Here is a 22396-nt window from a genome sequence, read left to right as displayed (position 1 = left end):
GGGGAACGAAGGAAGAACCTGGATATACTGGGGCCCTGGTGGAGTTTTCAACTGTCCCAGGCTGAGTACCTATTAGTCTTATTTGCTCCTTCCACCTGGCCCAGAAGTAGCTCCTGGTACCATCCAAGCCCGCAGGTTCCCTCACCTGGTCACCTGTCCCTAGGTGACCGGCTGGCGCCAGGCCTGGTCCCACCGGCCTGGCCACTGCTGGACAGCGCAGCCGGAGTCACGTGTCGGCCCCCAGGCTGCCCGCGGGCCTGGGCCCTCCCCAGCCTCAGGGCAGAGGCCGCGGGATCACGCGCGCCCAGCGGCCCCGGCCTGGCCCAGCCAATGGGCAGGCAGCGCCCGCATGACCCGCGCCGGCGGGAGGGCGTGGGGAGGCAGGCCGGGCGCGCACGCTGCCGGGCCGAATCGCCGCCCCCGCTGCTGCCGGGACGGGAAGTGAGCCTCCGGGGTCCCCAGTAAAAGCAAGCCGGTGAGAGGGCCCCGCAGCCGCCCGCGCCGGGGCGAAGCATGGCGGCCGCCAAGGTAAGCTTGGGCCCGGGCCGCGCCGCTCGGGCGCGCACGTGCCTAGGTTGGTGCAACCCGGGAGAAAAGCGGGTGTCGGGCAGCTGCTCCACCTTGCAGTTGCGGAGGCTGCAGAGTCGGCCTCGTCCGGGCCGCTTGCGGCCCGTGTGGGGACCGAGGTATGGTCAGAAACTTTGCCAGCCGGACACTCCCACTTGGCCTGGGACGGGAGTCGGTGCCCGGCGGCGCAGCGCTCATGCCGGCTAGGAGGAGCGGGCGCGACTGGGGCCCGGTGCGCCTGGGGAAGGGAAGGGCTCAGGCCAGCAGGTCCCCTCGGCCACCCCGGGACTCTCCTGCTTCTGACCCCGGTTGTAGTTGACCCGGGCTTCTCCTTCCAGGGGGGCACTGCCAGGGCCAAAGCCTTATCCGATTACGTTTCATGGGCCCCGCCTTCCCGCGGGTGGGGGAGTCACCTTGACTTCCGTTTTGGAAACTGCCTGGAGACTTGGCCTGTCCTTGTGTGTATGAAAAGACCAGGAACCCTTCCCCGGCTCTCTTTCCCATCACTCCTCTCTCCCCATCTGACAACATTTACAAACCAGGCTCGGAGCGTTTGAGTATCATTTTGGAAATGACAAAACAGATTGTCCTGGGAGCTTGTCACTCCTGTGAAGTTATACTTAAAAGGAATTCTATGCAACGTGAATCATTCACTAACGCACAGGAAAGGCAACTCCGACCGCTTGACCTTTCCTCTTTCACCATGTCTTGAAACCTGGACACCATTTCAGTCTCTTTGGACTGCATTTCAACTTTCCTGGCAGAATACCATATTTAGTCCCAATCACTCGAATCATTGGAATTTATTGCTTTTAATTTTGAGTTCACGAAGGCAGTCCTTTAATCAAGTCTATACAACTTCTTAGCTCATTTTAAGTGCAGTGAACTTAAATATACTAAACATTTCAAACATTTGTCCTTAATCAAAACTCTGTGATAACCCTCAAGAGGAAAACATGGCCAACACATCATATTCCTATTTATTCAAGCAAACTAATCACATTTGCAATGGAAATTGTAAGCAGACAAATATATTTAAATACTGTTTCTGTGACTTAAGTCTCTCCAGGCTCCCCAAATCTACAAGCTTTTTCGTTTTCCCAGACTAGGTGGCCTAAGTGGCCTCTTTTTAGTAATTACTGTTTCATTCTCAGGATTGTGCTCTGATGTGTGTGCTCCTGAGTGTGTATGTGTGTGTGTGTGTACTCACATGTGTTAATTTTGGAAGCTCCAATAATTCTTTTAAGCCCAGTAGCTTTTGGCCTTTTCTTTTCAGTAAGTTTTCATGAAGTTAGAGTCTTAAGAATTGGGAGTGAATTGGTTCCCTGAGAAGGTGGGAGTAAATATCCATTTTTTAATTGTTACTTTGTATATCTGTAGGTAAACTGAATAAATTTACTTTCAGAGATGAAGTGATTGAAGAAACTGAACAGAGATGGAGTCTATGACTTAACTAACAGGAAGTAAACAAGTGACATGGAAATAGGAACTTTTTGGTTGTATTTTTATTAAAATGTCACATCCCACCAAGAGGAATTGATTTTTAGCCATGTAGTGAGAATTATAGAAAAATGAAACATTCATTTCATTTTTACTGTTTGGGAACCTGTATTTTTGTTTGTATATTCATTTAATCTCATCTCTTTTCAGGATTTCTAATGATTTACCTCATATATACATACATTTAAAATCCAACAAGACATATCAAAATCCAGTCTGAGTAGATAAGAAAGCTAGGATAAAGAGAAAGTTAGATAAAGCCAGGACCAAGGTTAGTGGGAAATAAGTAGGTGCTCACTAGAGGTAACTGCATTTTTCTGGCAGCCGAAACAAAGAGGAAATAATCAGAAAGGTCAGTTACTTGGGAGAGAGGTCTCCCGGTACTTCTATCTGAGAACTCTTTCTCCCCATGTCCTTTTATATGCCATGGGTGAACTGCATTTGAAACTACCTCAGGACCATAAATACACATTTGTGGGTTTATAAGGTCATTTCTTACGATGTCCCTCATTGGAGCTTAAGGGCAGTGTAGTAAATGTGGTCTTTAAAGGTCTCACAGTGAAGTTGTGGCCTGTCTGACTAGGTCCAAGAATGAATGTCTCTTGCCGAATTGCCTTTGGGCACCTTCCTATGGATTGCTTCTGTTGGCTGCTGTCCATACTGGGTTTCCTGAGTTAAAGGTGGTGCTCCTTGCTTTTTCCTTGGAGTATAGTTATTCCATGTTGTCAGTTGCAGAGGCATAAACTTGAAAATTTCATCTGGGTGTAGGATGGACCCAATGAAAAGTTGAAGAGCCTGAGTAAAAGAAAGTCCACCTCAATGGAGTGTAAAGAAATTGGGCTGTGAACCTGAGGATTGCAGTTGCAGGATCCCAACACTTACTCTCCTCATTGGAATGAATTGTTTGAACATCCAAGCCACATTTATTTTCCGGGTAGATTCGGTCCCAACTAGCTATTTCCTAATCTCATCTTGGTTTTTTGATCTTTGTATTGATTCAAATGTAACTGGTTATTTGTATCTTTCTTCCTTTAGATAGTTTAAACGGGAAGACTGAGAATCTAGTCCGATCTGCTTTTTATTTTGATATTTACCAGGAAAGTTGCCACTTAATGAAGCAAGAGGTATTTGTTTTTTCATATAGTAACACGTTGATCTGAAACTCTTAGTTTTTTTTTTTTTTTTTTTTTTTTTTTTATACTGGGGATTGAACCTAGGTCTCTGCATGTGCTAGGCAAGTATTCTATGTTGAGTTATACTTCTAACCCCCCCTTTTTTTTTTTTTGGTGGTGCTAGGGATTGAACTCAGGGCCTTGTTCATGCAAGGCAAGCACTCTACTAACTGAGCTATATCCCAAGCCCACCCACTCTTAGTATTTTTGAGATTAACCCAAGCAACTTTCGTTTTCTTATAGGCATAATCCTTATTGTTTCCTTGTTATAGTATCTTTCTATACTATTTGTGCTGTTTTGAGTATTTTAAAAACTTCCCAAACTACTCAGTGTCTATTAAGATAAAAATAAGTTTTTAAAATAAAAGTTCTATTTTACATAATTACATAAAAATGGATTTTTTAAAAATAATACTATCTTCTCTGTCCTTTTTGATTGTAATGGACATTCCCTCTTTGTCATTGTCAGGTTTTATACATTAAGAATGATGAAATTAAGCTGGGCATTTTGGTGCATGTCTGTAATCCCAGCTGTTCTGGAGGCTGAGGCTAGAAGACTGAAGTGGGAAGATCCCAAGTTCAGGAGAGCCTGGGCAACTTAGCAAGACCTGACTCAAAATGAAACAAACAAACAAAAAGGCTAGTGATGTAGGTTAGTAGTAGGGTGCTTGCCTAGCATGTGTGAGGCCTTGGGTTCAATCCCCAGTACTGCAAAAGGAAAAAAAAAAAAATGGTGAAATTAAACTACATAAAACTGTTTAAAGTTAGAGAGTGTTCATTTGAGTTCAGGCATGAAAAGTGACAGATGTTCAGATATTAAACGACATGGACCAGTAATTCGGGTGAAATTAACCTAAAAAAGGGGTGGGGGATAAATTAAAGCATTAATAATAATGAAAAACTTTTTCTGAAGGACTAGTGACTTTATTAATTTTTCATTCTTGGATGGGTCATTGCTGTGACATTGGTGCACTTGGAATTGTGTATTCTTTCTAGTGTTGCAAATAGGACTAGACTGAGGATAATAAAATGAATCAGATATCAGGCCTTCAAGAAAACCAAACCCATACTAGGGGCTGAGTTCTCTGATGTAAAACCCCTATTTCAAGGGCTTTGTGAAGGAGCTCATTTCTGCCTGAGGCAGAGTTCTCAGAAGTGGTGGTATATCATAAGGAATGCACTGGAAAGAGGAAAGATCCCACCCAGTGATGAGAAACAGCATCAAAGGCAAGGAAGTGAGAGCACATGCTACATTTAGGGAACCAGCAGGTAATAAGGGGGAAAAAAAAAATCCAAAAGTAGCAATCTCTTGTAGAATGCTTACTAAGATACTGGATTCACTTCCAGGGCTTTATAATATTTTCATTATTAGTTCATTTAATACCTCTAACAGCTTTTTTTTTTTTTTTTTGTACTGGGGATTGAACCCAGAGCCACATCCCCAGCCCTTTTTATTTTTTATTTTGAAAAAGGGTTTTGCTAAGTTTCTGAGGCTGGCTTTGAACTTTTGACTGCCTCAGCCTCCAGAGTCACTGGTATTACAGGAATGTGCTACCCTGCCCAGCCTTCTGACAGCTTTCTGAACTAGATTCTGTTATCCCTGTTGTATAGAAGAAGACTCTGAAACAATAAGGTTATGTAAGTGGCCCACAACCTGACAGTCAGGAAACTCCAGAGCTAGAATTCAAATCATACCATTCTGGCTCAGAGTCTGTCCTCTCAGCCTGTGCACCTTATTGTGGACAGAGTAGTATAGCCCTTGGAGAGGAGGTGCATGGGAGAGTGTAGGAATTGGATTGGGAGGGGAAGTTAGGTGTCCCCACATAAACCAGGCTTTATTTAACGATTGCTTACATAGTGCTTACTGTGTGTTATGTGCCTTCCGAAGTGCTTCATAAATAATAAATTAGTTTTCATAATACCAAGAAACAGGTGCTTTGTTTCTGTCCTCATTTATAAGTGAAAAGCCTGGGTCTAGGGAGGTTCAGTAATTTCTCAAGGTCGTATAGGCTGGATTTGAGCCCTACCCATCAGTTTTCAGAGTTGTGCTTACCTTAATCCCTACCCCTGTCTTTCCCCCCTCTCCCAGGCCTTAAAAGAGAGTTCCACTTACAAAAGTACATGTGTGAGAATTCATAAACCATAGATTAGGGACATGCATATATCCTTAATCCCAGGACAGTTTTTTTTTTTTTTTTTTTAGTGGGGTAGGGTGGGCAGGTACCAGGGATTGAATTCAGGGGCACTCAGCCAGTGAGCCACATCCCCAGTCCTATTTTATATTTTATTTAGAGACAGCGGCTCTATGAGTTGCTTAGTAACTTGCTTTTTCTGAGGTTGGCTTTCCATCCTCCTGCCTCAGCCTCTGAGCCACTGGGATTACACGTGTGAGCCACTGCCCCTGGCCCAGGACAGTCGTCTTTATCTTAGAACACCTTTGTCACTCAGTAGAGGTTTCACTGCACTGTTTGTTAGATGTGGTTTTTCCTTCTTTCCAAGAGGATTGTAAATCTCAATAGGGCAGGAATTAAAACTGCTCAATTGAGATATAATTCATATACCATACAGATCACCCACTTAACGAGTACAATTAGTTGGTATTTAATGTATTCGTAGAGTTGTACAACTGACACCACTGCCATAAACCTTTGGAAAGATTTTAATCCAATTTCTACTACATAGGATTTGGGCTGTACATTTAACCTCTGTCTTTTTCATGTAATCTCACCTATAAGAAATTCTCCTCTGAGGTTTTTTTTTATGAAGGTACCTGTGCTTGAGGTGATTAAGGATATTCTTCATGTGGCAGGGTTTTTTCCCTCCCTTATGGTAGAATAAAATCTGCCAGGTATTAGGTAATATCATAGTAAAGCAGACCAATTTATTTATTTATTTATTTATTGTTTAGTTGTAGCTGGACACAACACCTTTATTTATTTATTTATTTATTCATTCATTCATTCATTTATTTTTTATGTGGTGCTGAGGATCAAACCCAGATCCTTGTAATTGCCAGGCGAGCACTCTCCTGCTGAGCCACAACCTCAGGCACAAGCAGACCAATTTTTTTTTCCAACCCCTAGGAAGGAAGGAAAAAAATCCCGAGTTCTTTTTATGTGACCATGGTGGTTATTAAGACAGCAAGTTTCCACAGTTCCATTAATGTTCGAATTTTAGGATCTCGTTAATTGTTAGAGCTGAGTGGGCATTAAAATTCATATAACACAGTGATCTTCACTCTTCCCCCCACCTCAATCCTTCCCCCTTTCCCAGGTGAAGAATTGGATTCCTAGGAACATTTGTAATTGGTTCTAGTTCCCTTGAACTCCTTTGCTTTTCTCACTCTGGTTCCCACAGACTAGAATCATCCAGGCAGATATGAAAGATGCTAATTCAGGGGGTGGGGGTTTAGGGTGTGGTCTTACCCACACAATATGATTGATTTCATTGGGTGTGGCCTGAGCCTCAGGATTTTTAAAAGCTTCACAACCCTTGATCCAAACTATTTGCCTCAAGTGATCCTCTGCTGACTCCCTGGGATAAGAAAGGAATGCAACCAGAAAAGTGAGATTAGCCAGAAAAAATCCCTGGTGTTGTTAATTTAAGGGAGGGATGCACAAAGGTCACTTCAAGTTCTCTTCTTCCTTGAAAACTTCTTTTTCAGTTCTTTTTCATGTCCCCTTGGTGCTTAGACATCAAACTTTTACAGTTTTGTAATTATCCTAGAATATAGGCTTCATCATTAAAATTGATTGGAAGTCCCAGTTGTCTCTTGGGAAGACTTCGAGGTTTTCTATGAACAGCATACATCTGGTCTTAGAGCCCTTTCCCTGCTCCTTGTCCAGTGGTATGGGGTAACATTATTCTCACACTTATTCACAGGTATTAATCAGCAAGTAGAGGACTGGGGTGGGTGGATGGCGAGAGATGTAAGGTAGTGTGTAGTATAAGATGATTAGGGTGAAGGTCTTTTTGGTAGTGAGTTATTTTAGAAGATTACCAGAGGAGCAGTGACTCCCAGTGCTTTTGCCTCTTGAGACATTTTGCCCTGTTGACAAGCCTCTGCTTTTGATGAGTTTATATGGGAAGCCAGTCCTTCCTTTATTCTCACTGTGAGAATCTGGCTTGCTGAACATTGCCCTCCCTTCTCTGCCTGCCTGGTGCCTGCTGCCTCATAGGCACTATTCTTCATGTTTCCTTGGTTGCTTTAGGGTGAGTCTTGGAACAGAGGACGATGTGAACCGGTAGTTGTATATTGGTCATGCTCAGGGAGGAGGTTGTGCTCTGTTGCAGTAATACAGTTCCTTAAACAAAGTACTTCACAGCAATTGGATGATATTTTAAACCAGGCCCTCTTACTCTTTCAGGCAACTCATTTAGATGCTGGTTTTGGTCTAAGAATTCTGCTAATTCAGAATTATTCTTAGTGGTTAATTTGTGGAGCCTTAGTCTGTTTTGTTGGTTGGAAATGTTTAACAGAGTACTCAAGACTCACCTTTTCCTTTGATTGAGTGAAGAAAAGGGTTGGATGGTTTCTTTTGGCTTTTGATCCTGACAGTATAGCTTAATTAGCAGTATTGAAATTCTTTGCAATTCAATCTAAATAAACTACTCTATTTAATGGTTCTTATTAGACTGGTAGCTTTGTCTACATTTCCACATGTAGCCACAGTTTCCACATTATCCACGAAAATTGTTGATTTGATGAGAGTCAAATTTCCTGGTACTCTTGCTGTTTGGTGATATCTTTTGTAAAAGATGTGTGCATGTTTATTAGTTTTTTGGACTCAGACTCAGATTTTTAGTGTCTTCTCCTAAACATTGGTCACAGTTATAGGTGGAGGTGCAGAAGACCCTGCTGCCTAGTGTGCTCTGCACCACTTTCTTGAGTGGGAAGAAGATTCCAGGACTGTCCCCGCAGTCCGTATCCATAACTCTGTGTAGTGAAAGAACCCTGGACCAGAAAGTAGGAGAACCCAGGTCATCACCCATTGTTGCCATTGAGGTGGAGAATTTGGATGAGTAATTAACTTTTCTGGGTGCTTGGTATCACCCTATGGGCAACAGGACCATCTGTTACATCTGCAGTGATCACAATGGAAAGGCCAAATGTGTCTGTTGGAGTCTGCAGAACATTTCCACTTAACTTCAAATTAGTGGACGTAAAATGATTTGACCTACATGAACAAAACATGGTGTGCTTAGCTAAAGCTCATGATTTACCATAATGGCTGCTTCAACAGGCACCTTCTCCAAGTGATTTTCCTGGAGACTTTTGTCATTGGAAGTTTTTGTCCAGGAGCTGGTAGTGTTGGCTTTACTTGGGAGCTTGTTATAAATGCAACGGATCAGGCCTCACCCCAGGCCTGTTGCATGAGCAACTGCATTTGAACAAGATCCCCAGGAGATCCTAAGCACATTTATGTTTGGGGAATATTGATCTGGAACTCTTGTTACCATGTAATTAAGTGTAACTGCCTTTCGAAAACAAAGGTACAACACCTTTTGGATTCATTGTAAATTAGTCCAACTTTTTGTAGAATTAAATACATAGTGACAAAATCCCGTATAAATTTTAGGGTGCTTAGGGCTTCTTTCAGTTTCACCAAGGAGCCAGAGTATTATTTTAGAGCACATCTCTGAAGTATTATTTAAGGCTTTGTTTGTTTGGTTGGTTTTTTTGCTACTCACTTGTACTTAAAATTCTGTAGATGAGCTTCTGCCTATAGGCTTTCCAAAGGCCACCAGGAACCTCACTCCTAAACCTGTTAGCCTGTTCTCTTCATTTGTGGCCTCAGGGGACTGTGTCCCGCCCACCCCTTTCTTTCCTGGAACTGCCACCACCAGCTGCCATGATGAATCCCCTCACAGCTGGCACCTTACCTTTCATGTTACTCCTTTATACTTCTTTGCAGGCTTCTCTTCATTCTTCTGCTTCCCCTGGAATGTTGGTGTCCCCCAAAGCTCTGCCCTCCTTCCTCTAGCTCCCGTGGTGACACCTGCCTTCTGAGTGGAAATGGTGACTTGCCTCAACCCGGGCAGCTCTTTCGAGTTTCAGGTGGAGTTTTCAGATGTTTGTTGGGAGTGTCAGCTGGTCTGTCTCAAAAATACTCCAAATTCTGCTCATCTAGAACTGAATGCATCTTCTTCACTCCTTACTGTCAGCCTGAAACTTAACTTTCTCTTTGAAGTTTTTAGTTCATTCAATTAAATGCCTATGATAGGCAGCTGGGAAAGACACTGCAGGAAAGTGATGGGTCAGTGAAACCCTTTTATTTCCCTGGAGCACACGCATCCTGCCTTTTCTGTTTAAATTCAGACCCTTATTACTATTTAGTTGGATCATCTCCATGGTCTTCTTGCCTTTGGCTTCTCCCGGTCCATTCTTCCCAGAACTGCCAAAGGAATCTTCTGAGATTGACTCGTTGCCATGGTAGTGGCAGTACTGTGTTCATGGGTATAACACTTAACAGTTTTAAAAAATGCATTCAAGCATGCAGTTGACTCTACCGATTTGTAGCCACTTTTTAAAGTGCGGGGCTTCCAAAAATGAGGAAGCTACTGGACTTGCTTTCAGAAACTCACAGGCTATAGGGAGTAAAGTAACCAGAAAATATGAAGATCCAAGTTCCATTATTTGAACTTTATAATCATTTGTGAGGTAGCAGGGGAGGCATTCCTAATGTTATTTGACAAAGAATTTAAGGCTTAGAAAGGTTATACAAATGAAAATAACATTAGTTTATTTTTATTTAACACCTTAAAAGCCAGGCACTGTTCTGGGCATTCTGTATTATAATCAAATAATTTAATCTTTATAACAATTATATGATATGTGAATGCTCCCTTATACAGAAGAGTTAAATTCCAAGAGGCACAGAGAAACTAAGTAACCTGTCCAAAGGTCACATGGCTTATAAGGGGCACAGACATGGCTTGAGAGCAGGCAGCCTGGTTCCAGAGCCTATGCATATGACCATTGTGCTACACTGCCTTCTTTAAATTACCTTGCTACATAGTATGGCTTCTGATGCCTATAAAATAAAATAAAATTTATTTTTTAAATTTTTGGTCCTGGGGATTGAACCTAGGGGTGCTCTACCATTGAGCCACATCTCCAGTCCTTTTTATTTTTTATTGACAGGGTCTCACTAAATTGCTGAGGCTGGCCTCAAACTTGCAGTCCTCCTGCCTCAGCTGCTTCAGTTGCTGTGATTACAGGTGTGCATCACCATGCTTAGCTTAAATAGAATTTAAATAAAATTTAGAGTCTTAGAAAGTTTACTCTGCCTTGGTATTAGCTGTATATTAATACTTGAATACGTCTCCTATGTCACCTCATACTCATTCCCTCCTCATCCTTTACAGAGGTTTCAGGGGACATAGCCAACCCTTGTTCAAATTCCTTTCTGTAAAGTCATGGCAACAGAGTAGCGAGAGAAAAAAAAAAAAAGGGAGCTTGCTTATTTATTTGTTTATTTAGCTTAGAGCTAAGCTAGAGATGGGAATGTTTCCTGGAATTCCTCTACAGGGTTGGGCAGATTTTGTTAAACAAAGTTCTTCCTATTCCAAAGTTTTTGGAAGGCCTCTTAGTTCTGTTTCCTGGTTTCCTGAATCCAGTAAAGATGTTCAACCCGTGTCCTGAGTTATAGTTTGCACAGTGGGTTTGCTATAATCGGGATTCAGACACACTGCACATGGCTTTTGGTTAGAAGGCCTTTGACAGCTTGTCAATCTTTAGTTTTCCCCTCTTCTGTTGTTTCCTTGCAGTGTATTTGGTGAGGGAATTGGGTCATCTTTCCTTTAGTTTCCCACAGTTTGGATTTTGCTGCGTGCATCCCTGTCCTGTTGCACTGTCCTCAGCTTTTCCTGCCAAGTGATAAATCTAGAAGCTTCATCAAGTTAGGGTCTTAGTTTTTGTTTTTGACTAGAATACTTCCTAGGTGGTGCTAGGTGCTCCATCAGTTTACTGAGTAATTGGTACGGGCTGCTCACACTGGGAGGCGTATCATTTTGGATGTTTCTGTGATCTTATGTTTGATCAGTGGGTTCAGATGTTGTCATTTGGGTCTACCAGCTTTTTGCGTAATGGTTTATTTTTGTTGACCAAGTTTGAATATTAACAGTTGTTCTCTGTGGAACGTTAGAAGTGACTTCCATTTTTTAAATACACACATTTATGTATACACATTTTATGTATTTATGGGTGTGTGTGTGTGTGTGTGTGTGTACATACACATACCTACATACACATACCTCATACTCATTCCCTCCTTATCCTTTACCGTAGTTTCAGGGGCCATAGCCAACCCTTGTTCAAATTCCTTTCCATAAAGCCATGGCAACAGAGTAGCAAGAAAAAAAATGAGAGCTTACTTATTTATTTGTTTATTTAGCTTAGAGCTCAGCTAGAGATAAGAATGTTTCCTGGAATTTTTCTATAGGGTTGGGCAGATTTTGTTAAACAAAGTTCTTACTATTCCTTTTGTAATTGTTAGAAAAAAAGGGCTGTTAAAAACCATTTGGATATTAATTAATTAAAAGAGTTTGTGTTTGGGCTGATAAAATGGGTGATACTGATGGTTATACAACATTTTGAATATTCTTGATGCTACTAAATTGGACACTTAAAAAATGGTGAAAATGATAAATTTTATGTGTAGTTTACAAAAAAAAAATCAATTGAAAACGTATTTTAACACATAAGGCCTGAGCTCTTTATAGAGGGTTATTGTCACTTCCCATGGGAGTCCAAGTGCACTGGAAGACAGAGATATGATGCTTTCTTTACTGAAATGTTACCTGTAGGTGAAAGGGATGCTAGAATTAGAAGAAGGGGAAAAAGTCACTTTGCAACTGGCTAGCAATTATAGATTCAGGCAAGGGTTGTTAATAGATACTAAAGCTCTTTGGTAAAAGATTGTTAGAATTTCCGTTGTCTCAATGTATCTCCCTGTAAATTACTTACTACTTGCAAAAGGAAGAAAGTACCTTACAATGGAGAGATCTGCTTCGACCAAGTCACCATTAACAAATGGAACAAACTATCATACTGTGCCTCCTGATAAGATGCATTGGAGGGTGTACACTTTAGGAGCACTCTTCCCTGAATTACTTAATTTGGATCCAATCATGAGGAAACAATTGGACAATGCAGAAAATGAGACAATCTCTGAGACTCTGTCCTGACTGAAAAAATGTCAAGTTATGAATGAAAAGGGCTGAATTTAAGGAGATGCCCAAAGAGACATGAGGATTTTTAAAAGGAAATGCTTGAGTCTGGATTCAACACAAATGAAGGAATGAAAGAAATAATTGGCCCAGGTAGACCAGCTCTGTACTATGTGACATTGTGTGTGTTTGGCACTGCCAAAGACAGGGTGGCTTAAATGTAGCAGAGTTTGTTTTTTTCATCATGCTGAGATCAGGGTCCAGGCAGGGTGGGTTTCTTCTGAGGCCTCTCCTTCGCTTGTCACTGGCTGGCTGTCTTCTTCCTGCGTGTTCTTGTGTTTCCGTCTGTGTCTGTATCCTAATTTCCAGTTCTTATAAGGACACCAGTCATATTAGAGTAGGGTCCCCCTTACTGATCTCAGTTTAATAGTCTCTTTTGAAAAACCAGCCTCTACCTCAGAGCAAAGCCTGTCCATGACCTTTGTCCTTGGAAAGACCCATGGAGCACTCCTAGGCACATTCCCACCCTGCTAAGTTGTTTATCTACAAATAACAGGAGAGATCTGCTGCGCCAGGTGTCCCTGACTCAGTCAGGCTAGGTAGGGATCCATAGCAACCCCCTAGCAGCCGCCAATCAGCATGAGACAGGGAAATACCTGGGATTCCAGATGACCCTCCCAGTAGTTTATGGTGGTTGATAAAACGTGTTGGGAAACCCTGTAGTTCAGCAGGAACACCCCTCTTGGCTTAAACCAATCAGTTCAAATGAATCCCCCTCTTGTAGTAACCAATCATCCCTACCTAACTTGTTCCCGCCAGTGAATGTGCTAATCATGTTTTAGAGTTGTTATTTGATTTTCCCGCGGTGTGTGATGATTTGCTAAGAGATGCTATGATGTATGTGAAGTCCCTGCCTTCTCCAAAGAATGTATAAAACTGCTGCAAACCTGGGCTCGGGGCCTCTCAGCATCACCAGTTGCTCTGTGCACTCAGAGGACCGAGCTAGCTCGCAATAAACACCTCTTTGCTGCTTACATTGATCTTGGGTCTCTGGTGGTCTTTTGGGGGTCCCGAATTCGAGCATAACACTTTAAATACTCTTGACATATGGCAAATCACATTCTGGGGTACTGGGTTAGGACTTCAACATACAAATTTGGGGAACACAATTCAGTGCATAACAAATATTGAAATATTTTAAAATTGTCCCTTGGGTAAGATTAAGTTCCATAGGAACTTAAAGTAGCTGTTCCATAGCATTTAGACACTATTCATTGACTTTAATTTGGTATGCCAATCTTTGTCAAAGTGAAAGGGGAAGATTTTTCTATTGCATTTTTATGGTTTGTTGGAGACTTTTTTCTTTTTCTAGTAAACTACTTACCCAGTGCCCTACATTACCCACCAAAATAAGTCATTTGGAAATACTGGAGAAGTTGCACATGGCATTGGTGATCTCTAAGTGCATGCCTTGGAGATTCTACTGCTGAGCAGACCTTGGCTTGGCGGGATGGGGGGTGGGTTGGGCCTAAGGTAAATGATTCTCTGACCACAGAATAACTACTTCAAAAGGAGGTGCCTATAGAAATACTTTCCCTTTTGATTAAGATATCCCTGGTACTAAATAAATAATAAAAAGAAAGTCCAGCTACATTACAGGGCAGAATTCCCAGCAAGTCCAAACAGTGTGTCCATTGTAGCTGTTTCAGACCAGTTAGTCCCTAGAGTATGCTGGGTGGCTTGAAAGTATGCTGGTGACCTCAGGTCTCTGACCCTACTCTGCCCACTGGCAAAGGATTTCATTCACTTCTGAGGAGCCTCACAGTTGTTTTCTTTCCAGGTGATGTTGACTCAGTGGAGGATTCCACCTTTTTCTTGTCTCCAATCTCAGTTCCCAAAGTCAGAGCTCAGCCCCATAATCTCTTTTCACAGTGATTCATGGAGATTTCGATTGGTCCATGTTTCATGTTTAGCAGCAGCTTGAGTAGAGTCTAGTTGTGACCTTTGCCTGATTCTCCACTGGACATTGATTTTTTTTTTTTTTTCCCCCTTAGAGGACTTTTAAATTAAGAACCTTGTCCCTTTGCCCCATCTATTTGTACATTGTTTTTTTCTTCAGTGGTTTGATGTTTAACTGGTTCAATTAATTTTATGTTAATCAGTCTTTTCCTTTACGGCTTTCTGACTTACGGTTACATCAGAAATCACCCAAATATTTTTCTGATACTTTTTAGAATCCACCCACTCTCTCCCCACTGTCCTCCTGTCTACTCCTCCCCCAATCTGCCTTTCCAAAGAAAGGTAGGGAAGAGGTTCAGTTTTTGTGTTTGTTCAGTCCTGGAGTTCATGAACCTTCTCTAGTGCCATATCATCAGCCAGCCTGCTCCACTGCCATTCAGACTGAATCTGCTGGTTCAGAGTCCTAAGAGATCCTATCAGCTCCCAAGGCCCAGAAATCCTCCCTGGGAGCTCAGGTATCCTCTGCCGACTCAGTCAGCTGGGCTGCTTTACCTGGGGAAGGGATGCCAATAACTAGAAAGCAGATACTGCTAGATACCGTCCTACGTTACGCATTTTCATTCAATCCCGATTCTCTTTTTCTTTCTTTTTTTCCTTTTTTTTTGTATACTGGGGAGTGACCTTGGGAGCACCTGACCACTGAGCCACATCCCCAGTCCTATTTTGTATTTATTTAGAGACAGGGTCTCACTGAATTGCTTCGTGCCTTGCTCTTGCTGAGGCTGACTTTGAACTTGTGATCTTCCTGCCTCAGCCTCATGAGCTGTTGGGATTGCCGGTGTGCGCCATCACGCCCAGCTCTTTTTCTTTTTTAATGATGAAAAAAGCAAGAGGTGATGTTGTTGGTTAGCCATATCAGAATTTAAATGTCCCATTGCAAAACTCATGAAATAATTACAAGTAATACTTTATGAAGAGAATGTATTTAGAGAATCTAGAAACTCTTCCTGGAGGAAGATGCATTTGACTTAGTTCTTCAAAGAATAAGAGCATTTTAAAAACTACTCATGATGGAAATTTTCAAGTATGTGCAAAAATGAAATAGTGTAGTAAATCCCGATTTCATTATCTAGCCAGTAGTAATTTTTCATTTATGGACAATATTATTTTATTTGTAACATACTCTCCCACCCCCCATTTTTTTCCCCAAAGCAAACCCCAGACATTATATCATTATATGTAAGAATTTTAGTATATATCACTAAACAAAATTTCTTAAAAACATCATGACAATATCACTGTCACATCTAAAAAAAAAATCACAGTAATTATTTAACATCCCTTATTGTGTTAGAAATTTTAAATGATTTTTTAAATTATCGTGTAAATAAGGTCCACGCATCATAATTGGTTGATATGTCTTGATTTTCTTTTTTCTCTGAGTTCTCTTGCTTTCTCATTCTCAGCCTCTCTCTTGTTTTCCTTTGAAAGGCAGTGTCACATAATGGTTGTATCCCTGGATTTGTGTTCATGTTATGGCTCTGCTACTTACTGTGTAACTTGAACAAGTTACTCAACCTGTCTATATTTCAGTTTCCTCATCTATCAAAGGGGTGTAGTTGCACCTACGTTTTGGAACTGCTGGGAGGTTCAGTGTGCTAATGTTTGCAAAGTTTAGAGCAGAGCTTGTGACATAGTATGCTTTTAGAGGCGATAGCTATGGACTCTTGAGTCAGAGAAGTTGCTTCAAGGCATGTCAATCCTGGTCTCAGGAGGAGAGTACAGGGGCCCGCTCAGCCAGGTGAAATGGTGCCATTGTTGGGCTTCTTTTTTGCTTTTTGCTTCCTTCTGTGGTCTTGACTATGCTTCAGTTAGATGAGGTTGATAAGTAGCAGAATTTGGAACAGGTAAGATATTATTTAGTGGAAGCAACTTCTTTATTGTCATTTCTGGTTTTCTCTTTCTCTGTATTTATTAAGTTAGCTATTCTCCCTGGAAGCCATTTTAACTTTTTATGGCATTATCTGGGCTCTAGCAACTTGTGATCTCCTAAGTAGAGCCTTTCAGCACTTTATAAATATGTCATATACTTTTTATATTCCTTTGTTCCCCACCAGGAACACACATCCCGGTCTTCAGAGCAGCACAATCAGTTTTTATTCATTTAAGAAGCAGTAGTAATTTGACACTTGCTAATATGTAACAAATTATATTGGGAGCTGTAATTACAATTGCAGCTGGTTCCTAATTATACTGTAACCTTGATGGTTTAAAAAAATGAGACTAAGTTCAGTATGTAATACTGGAAAGTAATATTCTACATTAGGCAGGTCTGCCTTCTACTGAACCATGAGCATTTATGAATCATAATGCCAAATCAAAAAGACTGTTTTAAATTGGTTTCAGTTACAATGTTGTCCAATGGCATGATTCATCAGGATAGCTTTAAACTATCCTTGCCAAACTCTGGGCACATCCTGCATATATTATAATTAGCATCCAGATGATGCGGGCTCTGGGGTCACTTCTGCGTCTGATTTGTGAGTACTCATTGAAGACTCTGAAATGCCTCAGCTTCCTCATCTAAAAACAGGAATGCTAGTGACTCTTCACCTTAAAAAATTTAAGTAATGTTTAAATGAGATCAGCTGTAAAACCTTTAGCAGCAGACCTGGCATAGATTTAAGGTCCCAGTAAAAGTTAGTTGGTCGCTATTGTTGCTCTGAGAATTAACAATACAACTCAAGACTGCACCTCTGTGTACCCCAACTCTAGCAGAAGTGTGATCATAGTTCTGCCACCTCTGTACCTTGTGAGGACATATGTTATCATATGCTTAATTCCAATCCCTCATAGATAAGTCAGTCCTTCTCCTTGGGGCAGGGTCTGTGGTTTATTTGGGGTTGTCTTAGAGCGAGGCCCTGGCCTGGTGCTCTGCAGCCTTTCCCTAGGAGTTGTGCTGCATGTGTGGGAAGTAGAGTATAGCCCCCTAAGGCAGCGGTTGTTCACTGGAGGTGGGGGAATTTTTTTCGCCTAGGGAATATTTGGCGATGTCTGGAGACTTTTTTTTGGATATCACAGCATGGTGGGGGTAGGTTGCCACTGATATCTTGTGAGCAGAGGCCAGGATTCTGCTCAGCACCCTAAATGCACTGACACTGCACAAAGAATGATCACTGGATCCTCCACAGAGGTTGCAAAGCACTGGTCTAAGGCATCCTGGCTGCCTGGACTGTGACCCTGTGGAAAGGCAGGACCTGGACAGATAATCTGCTTCTGATCTGCAGTTTTCCCAACTATAAAGAAAAAGAAGACTACTTTTGAGGTTTGAAAAGAAAGGGAGTTTATGCAGGCATGTGCCTAAAGCCTCTGGCCAGTCAAGTTCATTTTCACAGCTCCAGTGCTCTGACTGGCTCCTCTGTGTTGGAGGAAATCTCATTAGAAGGCTTCCCTTCCCCACTGTAGAACTGAGAACTCGGTGCCCATCTTTGCCTGGAGGCAGGACACAAGTGGGTGAGCTAGGTTCTGCTCATCAGAGGCTCACATGTAAGATTTCAATTAGGAAGAGGGCACCGTGGGAGCCGGGTTGTGTGTGATGTTTTCACTGCAGTTTATCTGATAGGCAGCCACAGCGGCCTGATATTTGGTGTGAAACTGAGGTGGATTTCTTACCAAGCCATTCTGGGGTAGTTTTGGGCATCTGGGGTAGTAGTGGACTTTCCACCGCAGGCTGATTCTCCAGATTTCCTGACGAGACACTAGTCATCCCATAGCATTTTAATATGCCCTCCCTTGTTGCCTATTTCTAAGTTCAGTATATGTTGGACCTACTTGCCTTTCATTCATATTTAGAATTAGAAATGCCACATAGTCTTGTTCTCGACTTAACTTAGATTTTATTATCATCTGGCCCATCTTATAACTGAAGAAACTAAAACTCAGATGTATCCAACTTGCCCCAGGTCACCATGTTAGTAGCAGGGCTGGGCCCCACATCTTTCCTGTAAACCTGCTGCTGTCTGCCAGTGTCAGTGGGAGCAAGCATCTCTCTGTCTCAGTAAGGAGCTGAGAATATAAACAGAAAAATTTGTCTATTTTGGAAAAGGTACATACCACCTCTTGTCAGATTTTTACTCTTGGGGACATTTGCCGGAATCCTAGCTTTAGGTTAATGACGATAATAGTGGAATCCAAAACTAATGTGTCTAAAACTTTTTTTGCAAAACAAGACCCACAGCTAAAACACCACCATTTATTTCTTAACTGTTGTATTCTGCTTCTTAATATCAGAATTTTAATGATGATGGTTTTACAGTTGTTTAATGTTTGTCTACAACAGAATAGAGTAAAAGCCAACATACGTCACAACCTACTGAACGTTCTGATAAACATCTCCAGCACCCCTGAAATGACCTGCTTGTGTAATTACCCATGGTTTAACATGTGGCGCCTGATGCTTTATAAGTCAACTGTTGAGTGATATGAACTTTTGAGGTTTGATTACACAGAAATGTTGTGGTTTGAAAAATGCTTAACATGGCATCTTGTCTGTATTCTAATTCATACTTCAATAACTTTTTGCATAATTACTGCTCTTCATTTGCTAGAAATTAGGGAAACTAGCATAAGGGACGATGGTTTCAATAAAAAATTATTTTCTTAAATTTGGTGAGACACCTCTTTTCTTTCTTCCCTCAAGTTAATGGCAACCGTGTGGTTTTCAGGGAATTCCAAACTTTCTTTTGCAATTATAGATTGTATCAGTCAAGGTTCACTTGCAGAGAACAGAATCTACTCTAGCTGGTTTAAGCAGAGGAAGATTTATTATAGGGTATTAAATGGCTTACAGAATTTGTTGGGAAGGTGAAGAAACAGACTTGAGGTTGAACTCTCAGGAATGACTTCCAGAGCCTCACAGAAGAGCAGGCCACCAAGGGAGCAGTGTCGTCCTGTGCTGTCAGGATGCTGCCTGCCAACTCTGGGATGTTTCAGGACCATGCTACCACTGGTGTGGGAGGGCAGGAAGGTGCGACAGTAAACCCAGACACTTCCAGTGATGGTGCCTCTGCTGGCCCCCAACTCCCCAATCTTTGCCTTTCAAATCTGACTCCATTTCTTCTGATTGATGGCACCTGGGCCTCATAGCTGCAAGGTAGTCTGGAAAGTATACTTCTTGTACCTTTTTTGTCTCTGAAGTACAGGAAGATGGAGAAGGAGGGTGGGCCCCAGCTGCTTGGTTATTGGGTCCTACCTGAGAATATCTTTTAGTGGGATTCAGGTCTACCTACACTTGGTTCCTCAGGTGTGGAGGGTATGAAGGAATGTTTCTCCCTATCCCTCCACTTTTCTTGCCATTGAACGCTTGCTTATATACATACACACGGTAGTCTGCTTTCGATGATCTGCCTCTTCTGGTTTTTAGTCTCATATTTCATATAAATAATTGTGACATGGAATTTTCCACTTAATCCTGTGCTTCTCTTGACTTACAGACTTTTCTGTTTGGGAAGAGGACTGAGAAAATCCTGTGAAGGGAAAGCTCAATTGGTGACTAGCAGTAGAGGTTTGGGACCTGGGGGTTCTAAGCCAGTGGCTCTGCTCCCATTCACACATTGTAATCTTGTGGGGGAGCTTTAAAGATGCCCATTCCAGAGATTTCATTTCCCTCCCCCTTGGTTACTGCTTGAGTTTTGAGATGGGCCTGAGAACCTGAGTCCTAATCTGCACTTTAGAACTGGATACTATGTAAATCTATGGCTCTGGAACCATCTGGAGGGCCCAGGAATATCCAGACTGGTCGGCCCCACTCCGAGATTTTCTGATTCCATAGGTCTAGGGTGGAGGGTGAGAATTTGCATTTTTTAAGTTCTTGGGTGATACTGGTGCTGATGGTCCCAATCCTGTATTTTAAGAACCAGAGATCTGAAGAGAGCTCCCTATTTTCATTGTAAATATCTGGCTTTTTACTTACTTAGAATTAACACTTCAGTCAACACTTAAATAGTGTCTTCTTAGCTTCTCTTCTTTGCCAAGCATGGGATGGTCTGAGAAATAAGAAGCCTTCAGGGAGATCAGGGTTTCACATCTCTAGAGCATCCCTGCTTTTCTTTGCATTTGACTTTGATTTTTCAAATGAGTCCCTTATCTTATGTAGGCTTTCAAATACTCGTCCCCATTGCTCATGGTTAGACCTAACAACTATTTGGAGAGCACGATTCTGTACCACTGTGATTTGTTAAAGTAATGAGCCTGCAACTGTGACTTGATTACAGGATAAGAAAGCCAATTTTAAACATATTCCTACATTCAGGAATATCTTTTCCTAGCAAGCTTCTATCTTTGGCTGCTTTAATTCACATTAGAATAAGAGTAAATTTATTTGTACTGGAAAATATCTTTCTGGTTCTTCTTGTCATATTTCTCTCCTCCTCTTATCTGCCTTTAAAAAAAACAGTTATTGAAGTTGTGTTATTGGCTGTTTTTTTTTTAATTCTTAAGATATGCCTAGCTTATGTTTTGCAAATGCTATTGATGACCTATTCACATAGGTGTAGCTAGTGTTTATCTTGTCACAAAGCTCTCCAGATTTAGTGATCCTCAAATTTTGCCCCATGGAATATTGATTCAGGGAATTGACCTGAAATTTCCATTCTAAAGTTGAATAATGGTAGACTTTTCCCTGTTTATGGGAGAAACGTTAGTGCACAGTTTTTTTCCTATTGCATCAATTCCTTCATCTCTTTTTATCTTAAGTTTAGAATTGATATGTTACCTGACTGTGTATAAAAATTCTCTATTGTACTGATTTAAATACCAAATAATATTTCGTCGTCGTCTGCAAAGAACTGTTTTCCTTCTTAGTGATTTACTTATTAAGTTTGAAAGCCAGTTTATTTTAAATTATTGGTATAAAATTTTTGTTTTAATGTTGGAATCTATTGCAAATTCAGAAGAATAGTGGTACAATAAGGCAATTAGATTTCAAGAATAGTGGCTGTACATATGAATATGAACATGCTGTAAGTATATTTAAAAAATACATAGCACCCTTCTGGAAACAATCTAAAGTTTGATGAATCTTCTGAAGCCCAAGAATAAACTAAGTCTAATAATTCCAGGCTTGTGTGATGTAAAGTATGCATGTTGAACAGCTGTTCTGAATTGACTTAAAAAGGACAGCTACATTTCTGTGGCTCTTTTTTTCCAGCTCATGGAACTTCCTGGGTATTGGTTTGACCACCAGGTAGAATCCATCTAAATACACCTCCAAAACACTGGCACTTCTCATTGCAACATTATGTAGTCTTCTGTGAAATTGCACAAGTAATTGTGAAATTGTCCTTCCTTCACCACATGTGGCATGTAAACAAGAAGATAAGAATGATGGTGGACATTCAAATGGAAATTCCAAATAGCCACATTTGATTGGTGGGGAGTAGATGGAATTAGTACAGAGATGAGGCCCAGGAGGCTGGTAGGAATTTTTCTGAATCCATCCCCCACTGAACAATAGTTATCTGTGCTTAAATCGAATGTGCCCAGGACCTCACACAAATTTCAGCTGGCCTCAAGGAAATTCCATAATGAACATTAACCATTTACTGCAACTTTGGGTCAGTTTTCAAGAAGGAGCATGATACTGGGCTAGGAGAGCAGAGGGGACGATGAGTTAGAATGGCTTTAGTGTTTGCTCAGTTGTTTGGTGAGTGTTTTTGAGGACCATGAGTTCCCTTCTCTTTTGTCCTCCTTATTTCTCCCCTCAAAGTTGTGAGCCAGGTGACTCATTATTTAGGGTATTAAAAAGTAAGCATGGGAGACTATATATAGTTTTTGATAAATAGTCCAGATAATGATTGATACCATTTATTAAGCACTTTAACTGTCTGGCCTTTTTTGTGCTTAATACTTTATGTAATTATTTCATATTTGGCCCTTCCAAGTCTACAGGGCTTCCTGTTCTAGAGATGAGGAAACTAAGAGTCAAGAGCACTGGGGTTGCAAACAGCAAGCTCCAGCAGTCAGGCCTG

At 41.4% G+C, this 22396-nt stretch overlaps 1 protein-coding gene across 3 annotated transcripts in view; it reads left to right on the top strand.

Annotated features, from left to right (window-relative positions):
• The first annotated feature begins 323 nt into the window (after positions 1–323).
• Positions 324–22396, top strand: part of Slc25a13 (solute carrier family 25 member 13) — a 179969-nt gene continuing 157896 nt past the window's right edge. For all 3 annotated transcript variants that reach the window (XM_026391539.2, XM_026391537.2, XM_077795955.1), the window contains exon 1: positions 324–528. In XM_026391539.2, coding sequence (XP_026247324.1) covers positions 514–528 — 15 coding nt within the window. In that variant the 5' untranslated portion in view covers positions 324–513. The remainder of the gene's footprint in view (positions 529–22396) is intronic.

This window comes from Urocitellus parryii, chromosome 3, assembly GCF_045843805.1.
Source record: "Urocitellus parryii isolate mUroPar1 chromosome 3, mUroPar1.hap1, whole genome shotgun sequence".
In the NCBI taxonomy this organism is placed as follows: Eukaryota; Metazoa; Chordata; class Mammalia; order Rodentia; family Sciuridae; genus Urocitellus; species Urocitellus parryii.
This window is presented reverse-complemented; position numbering and strand designations above follow the sequence as displayed.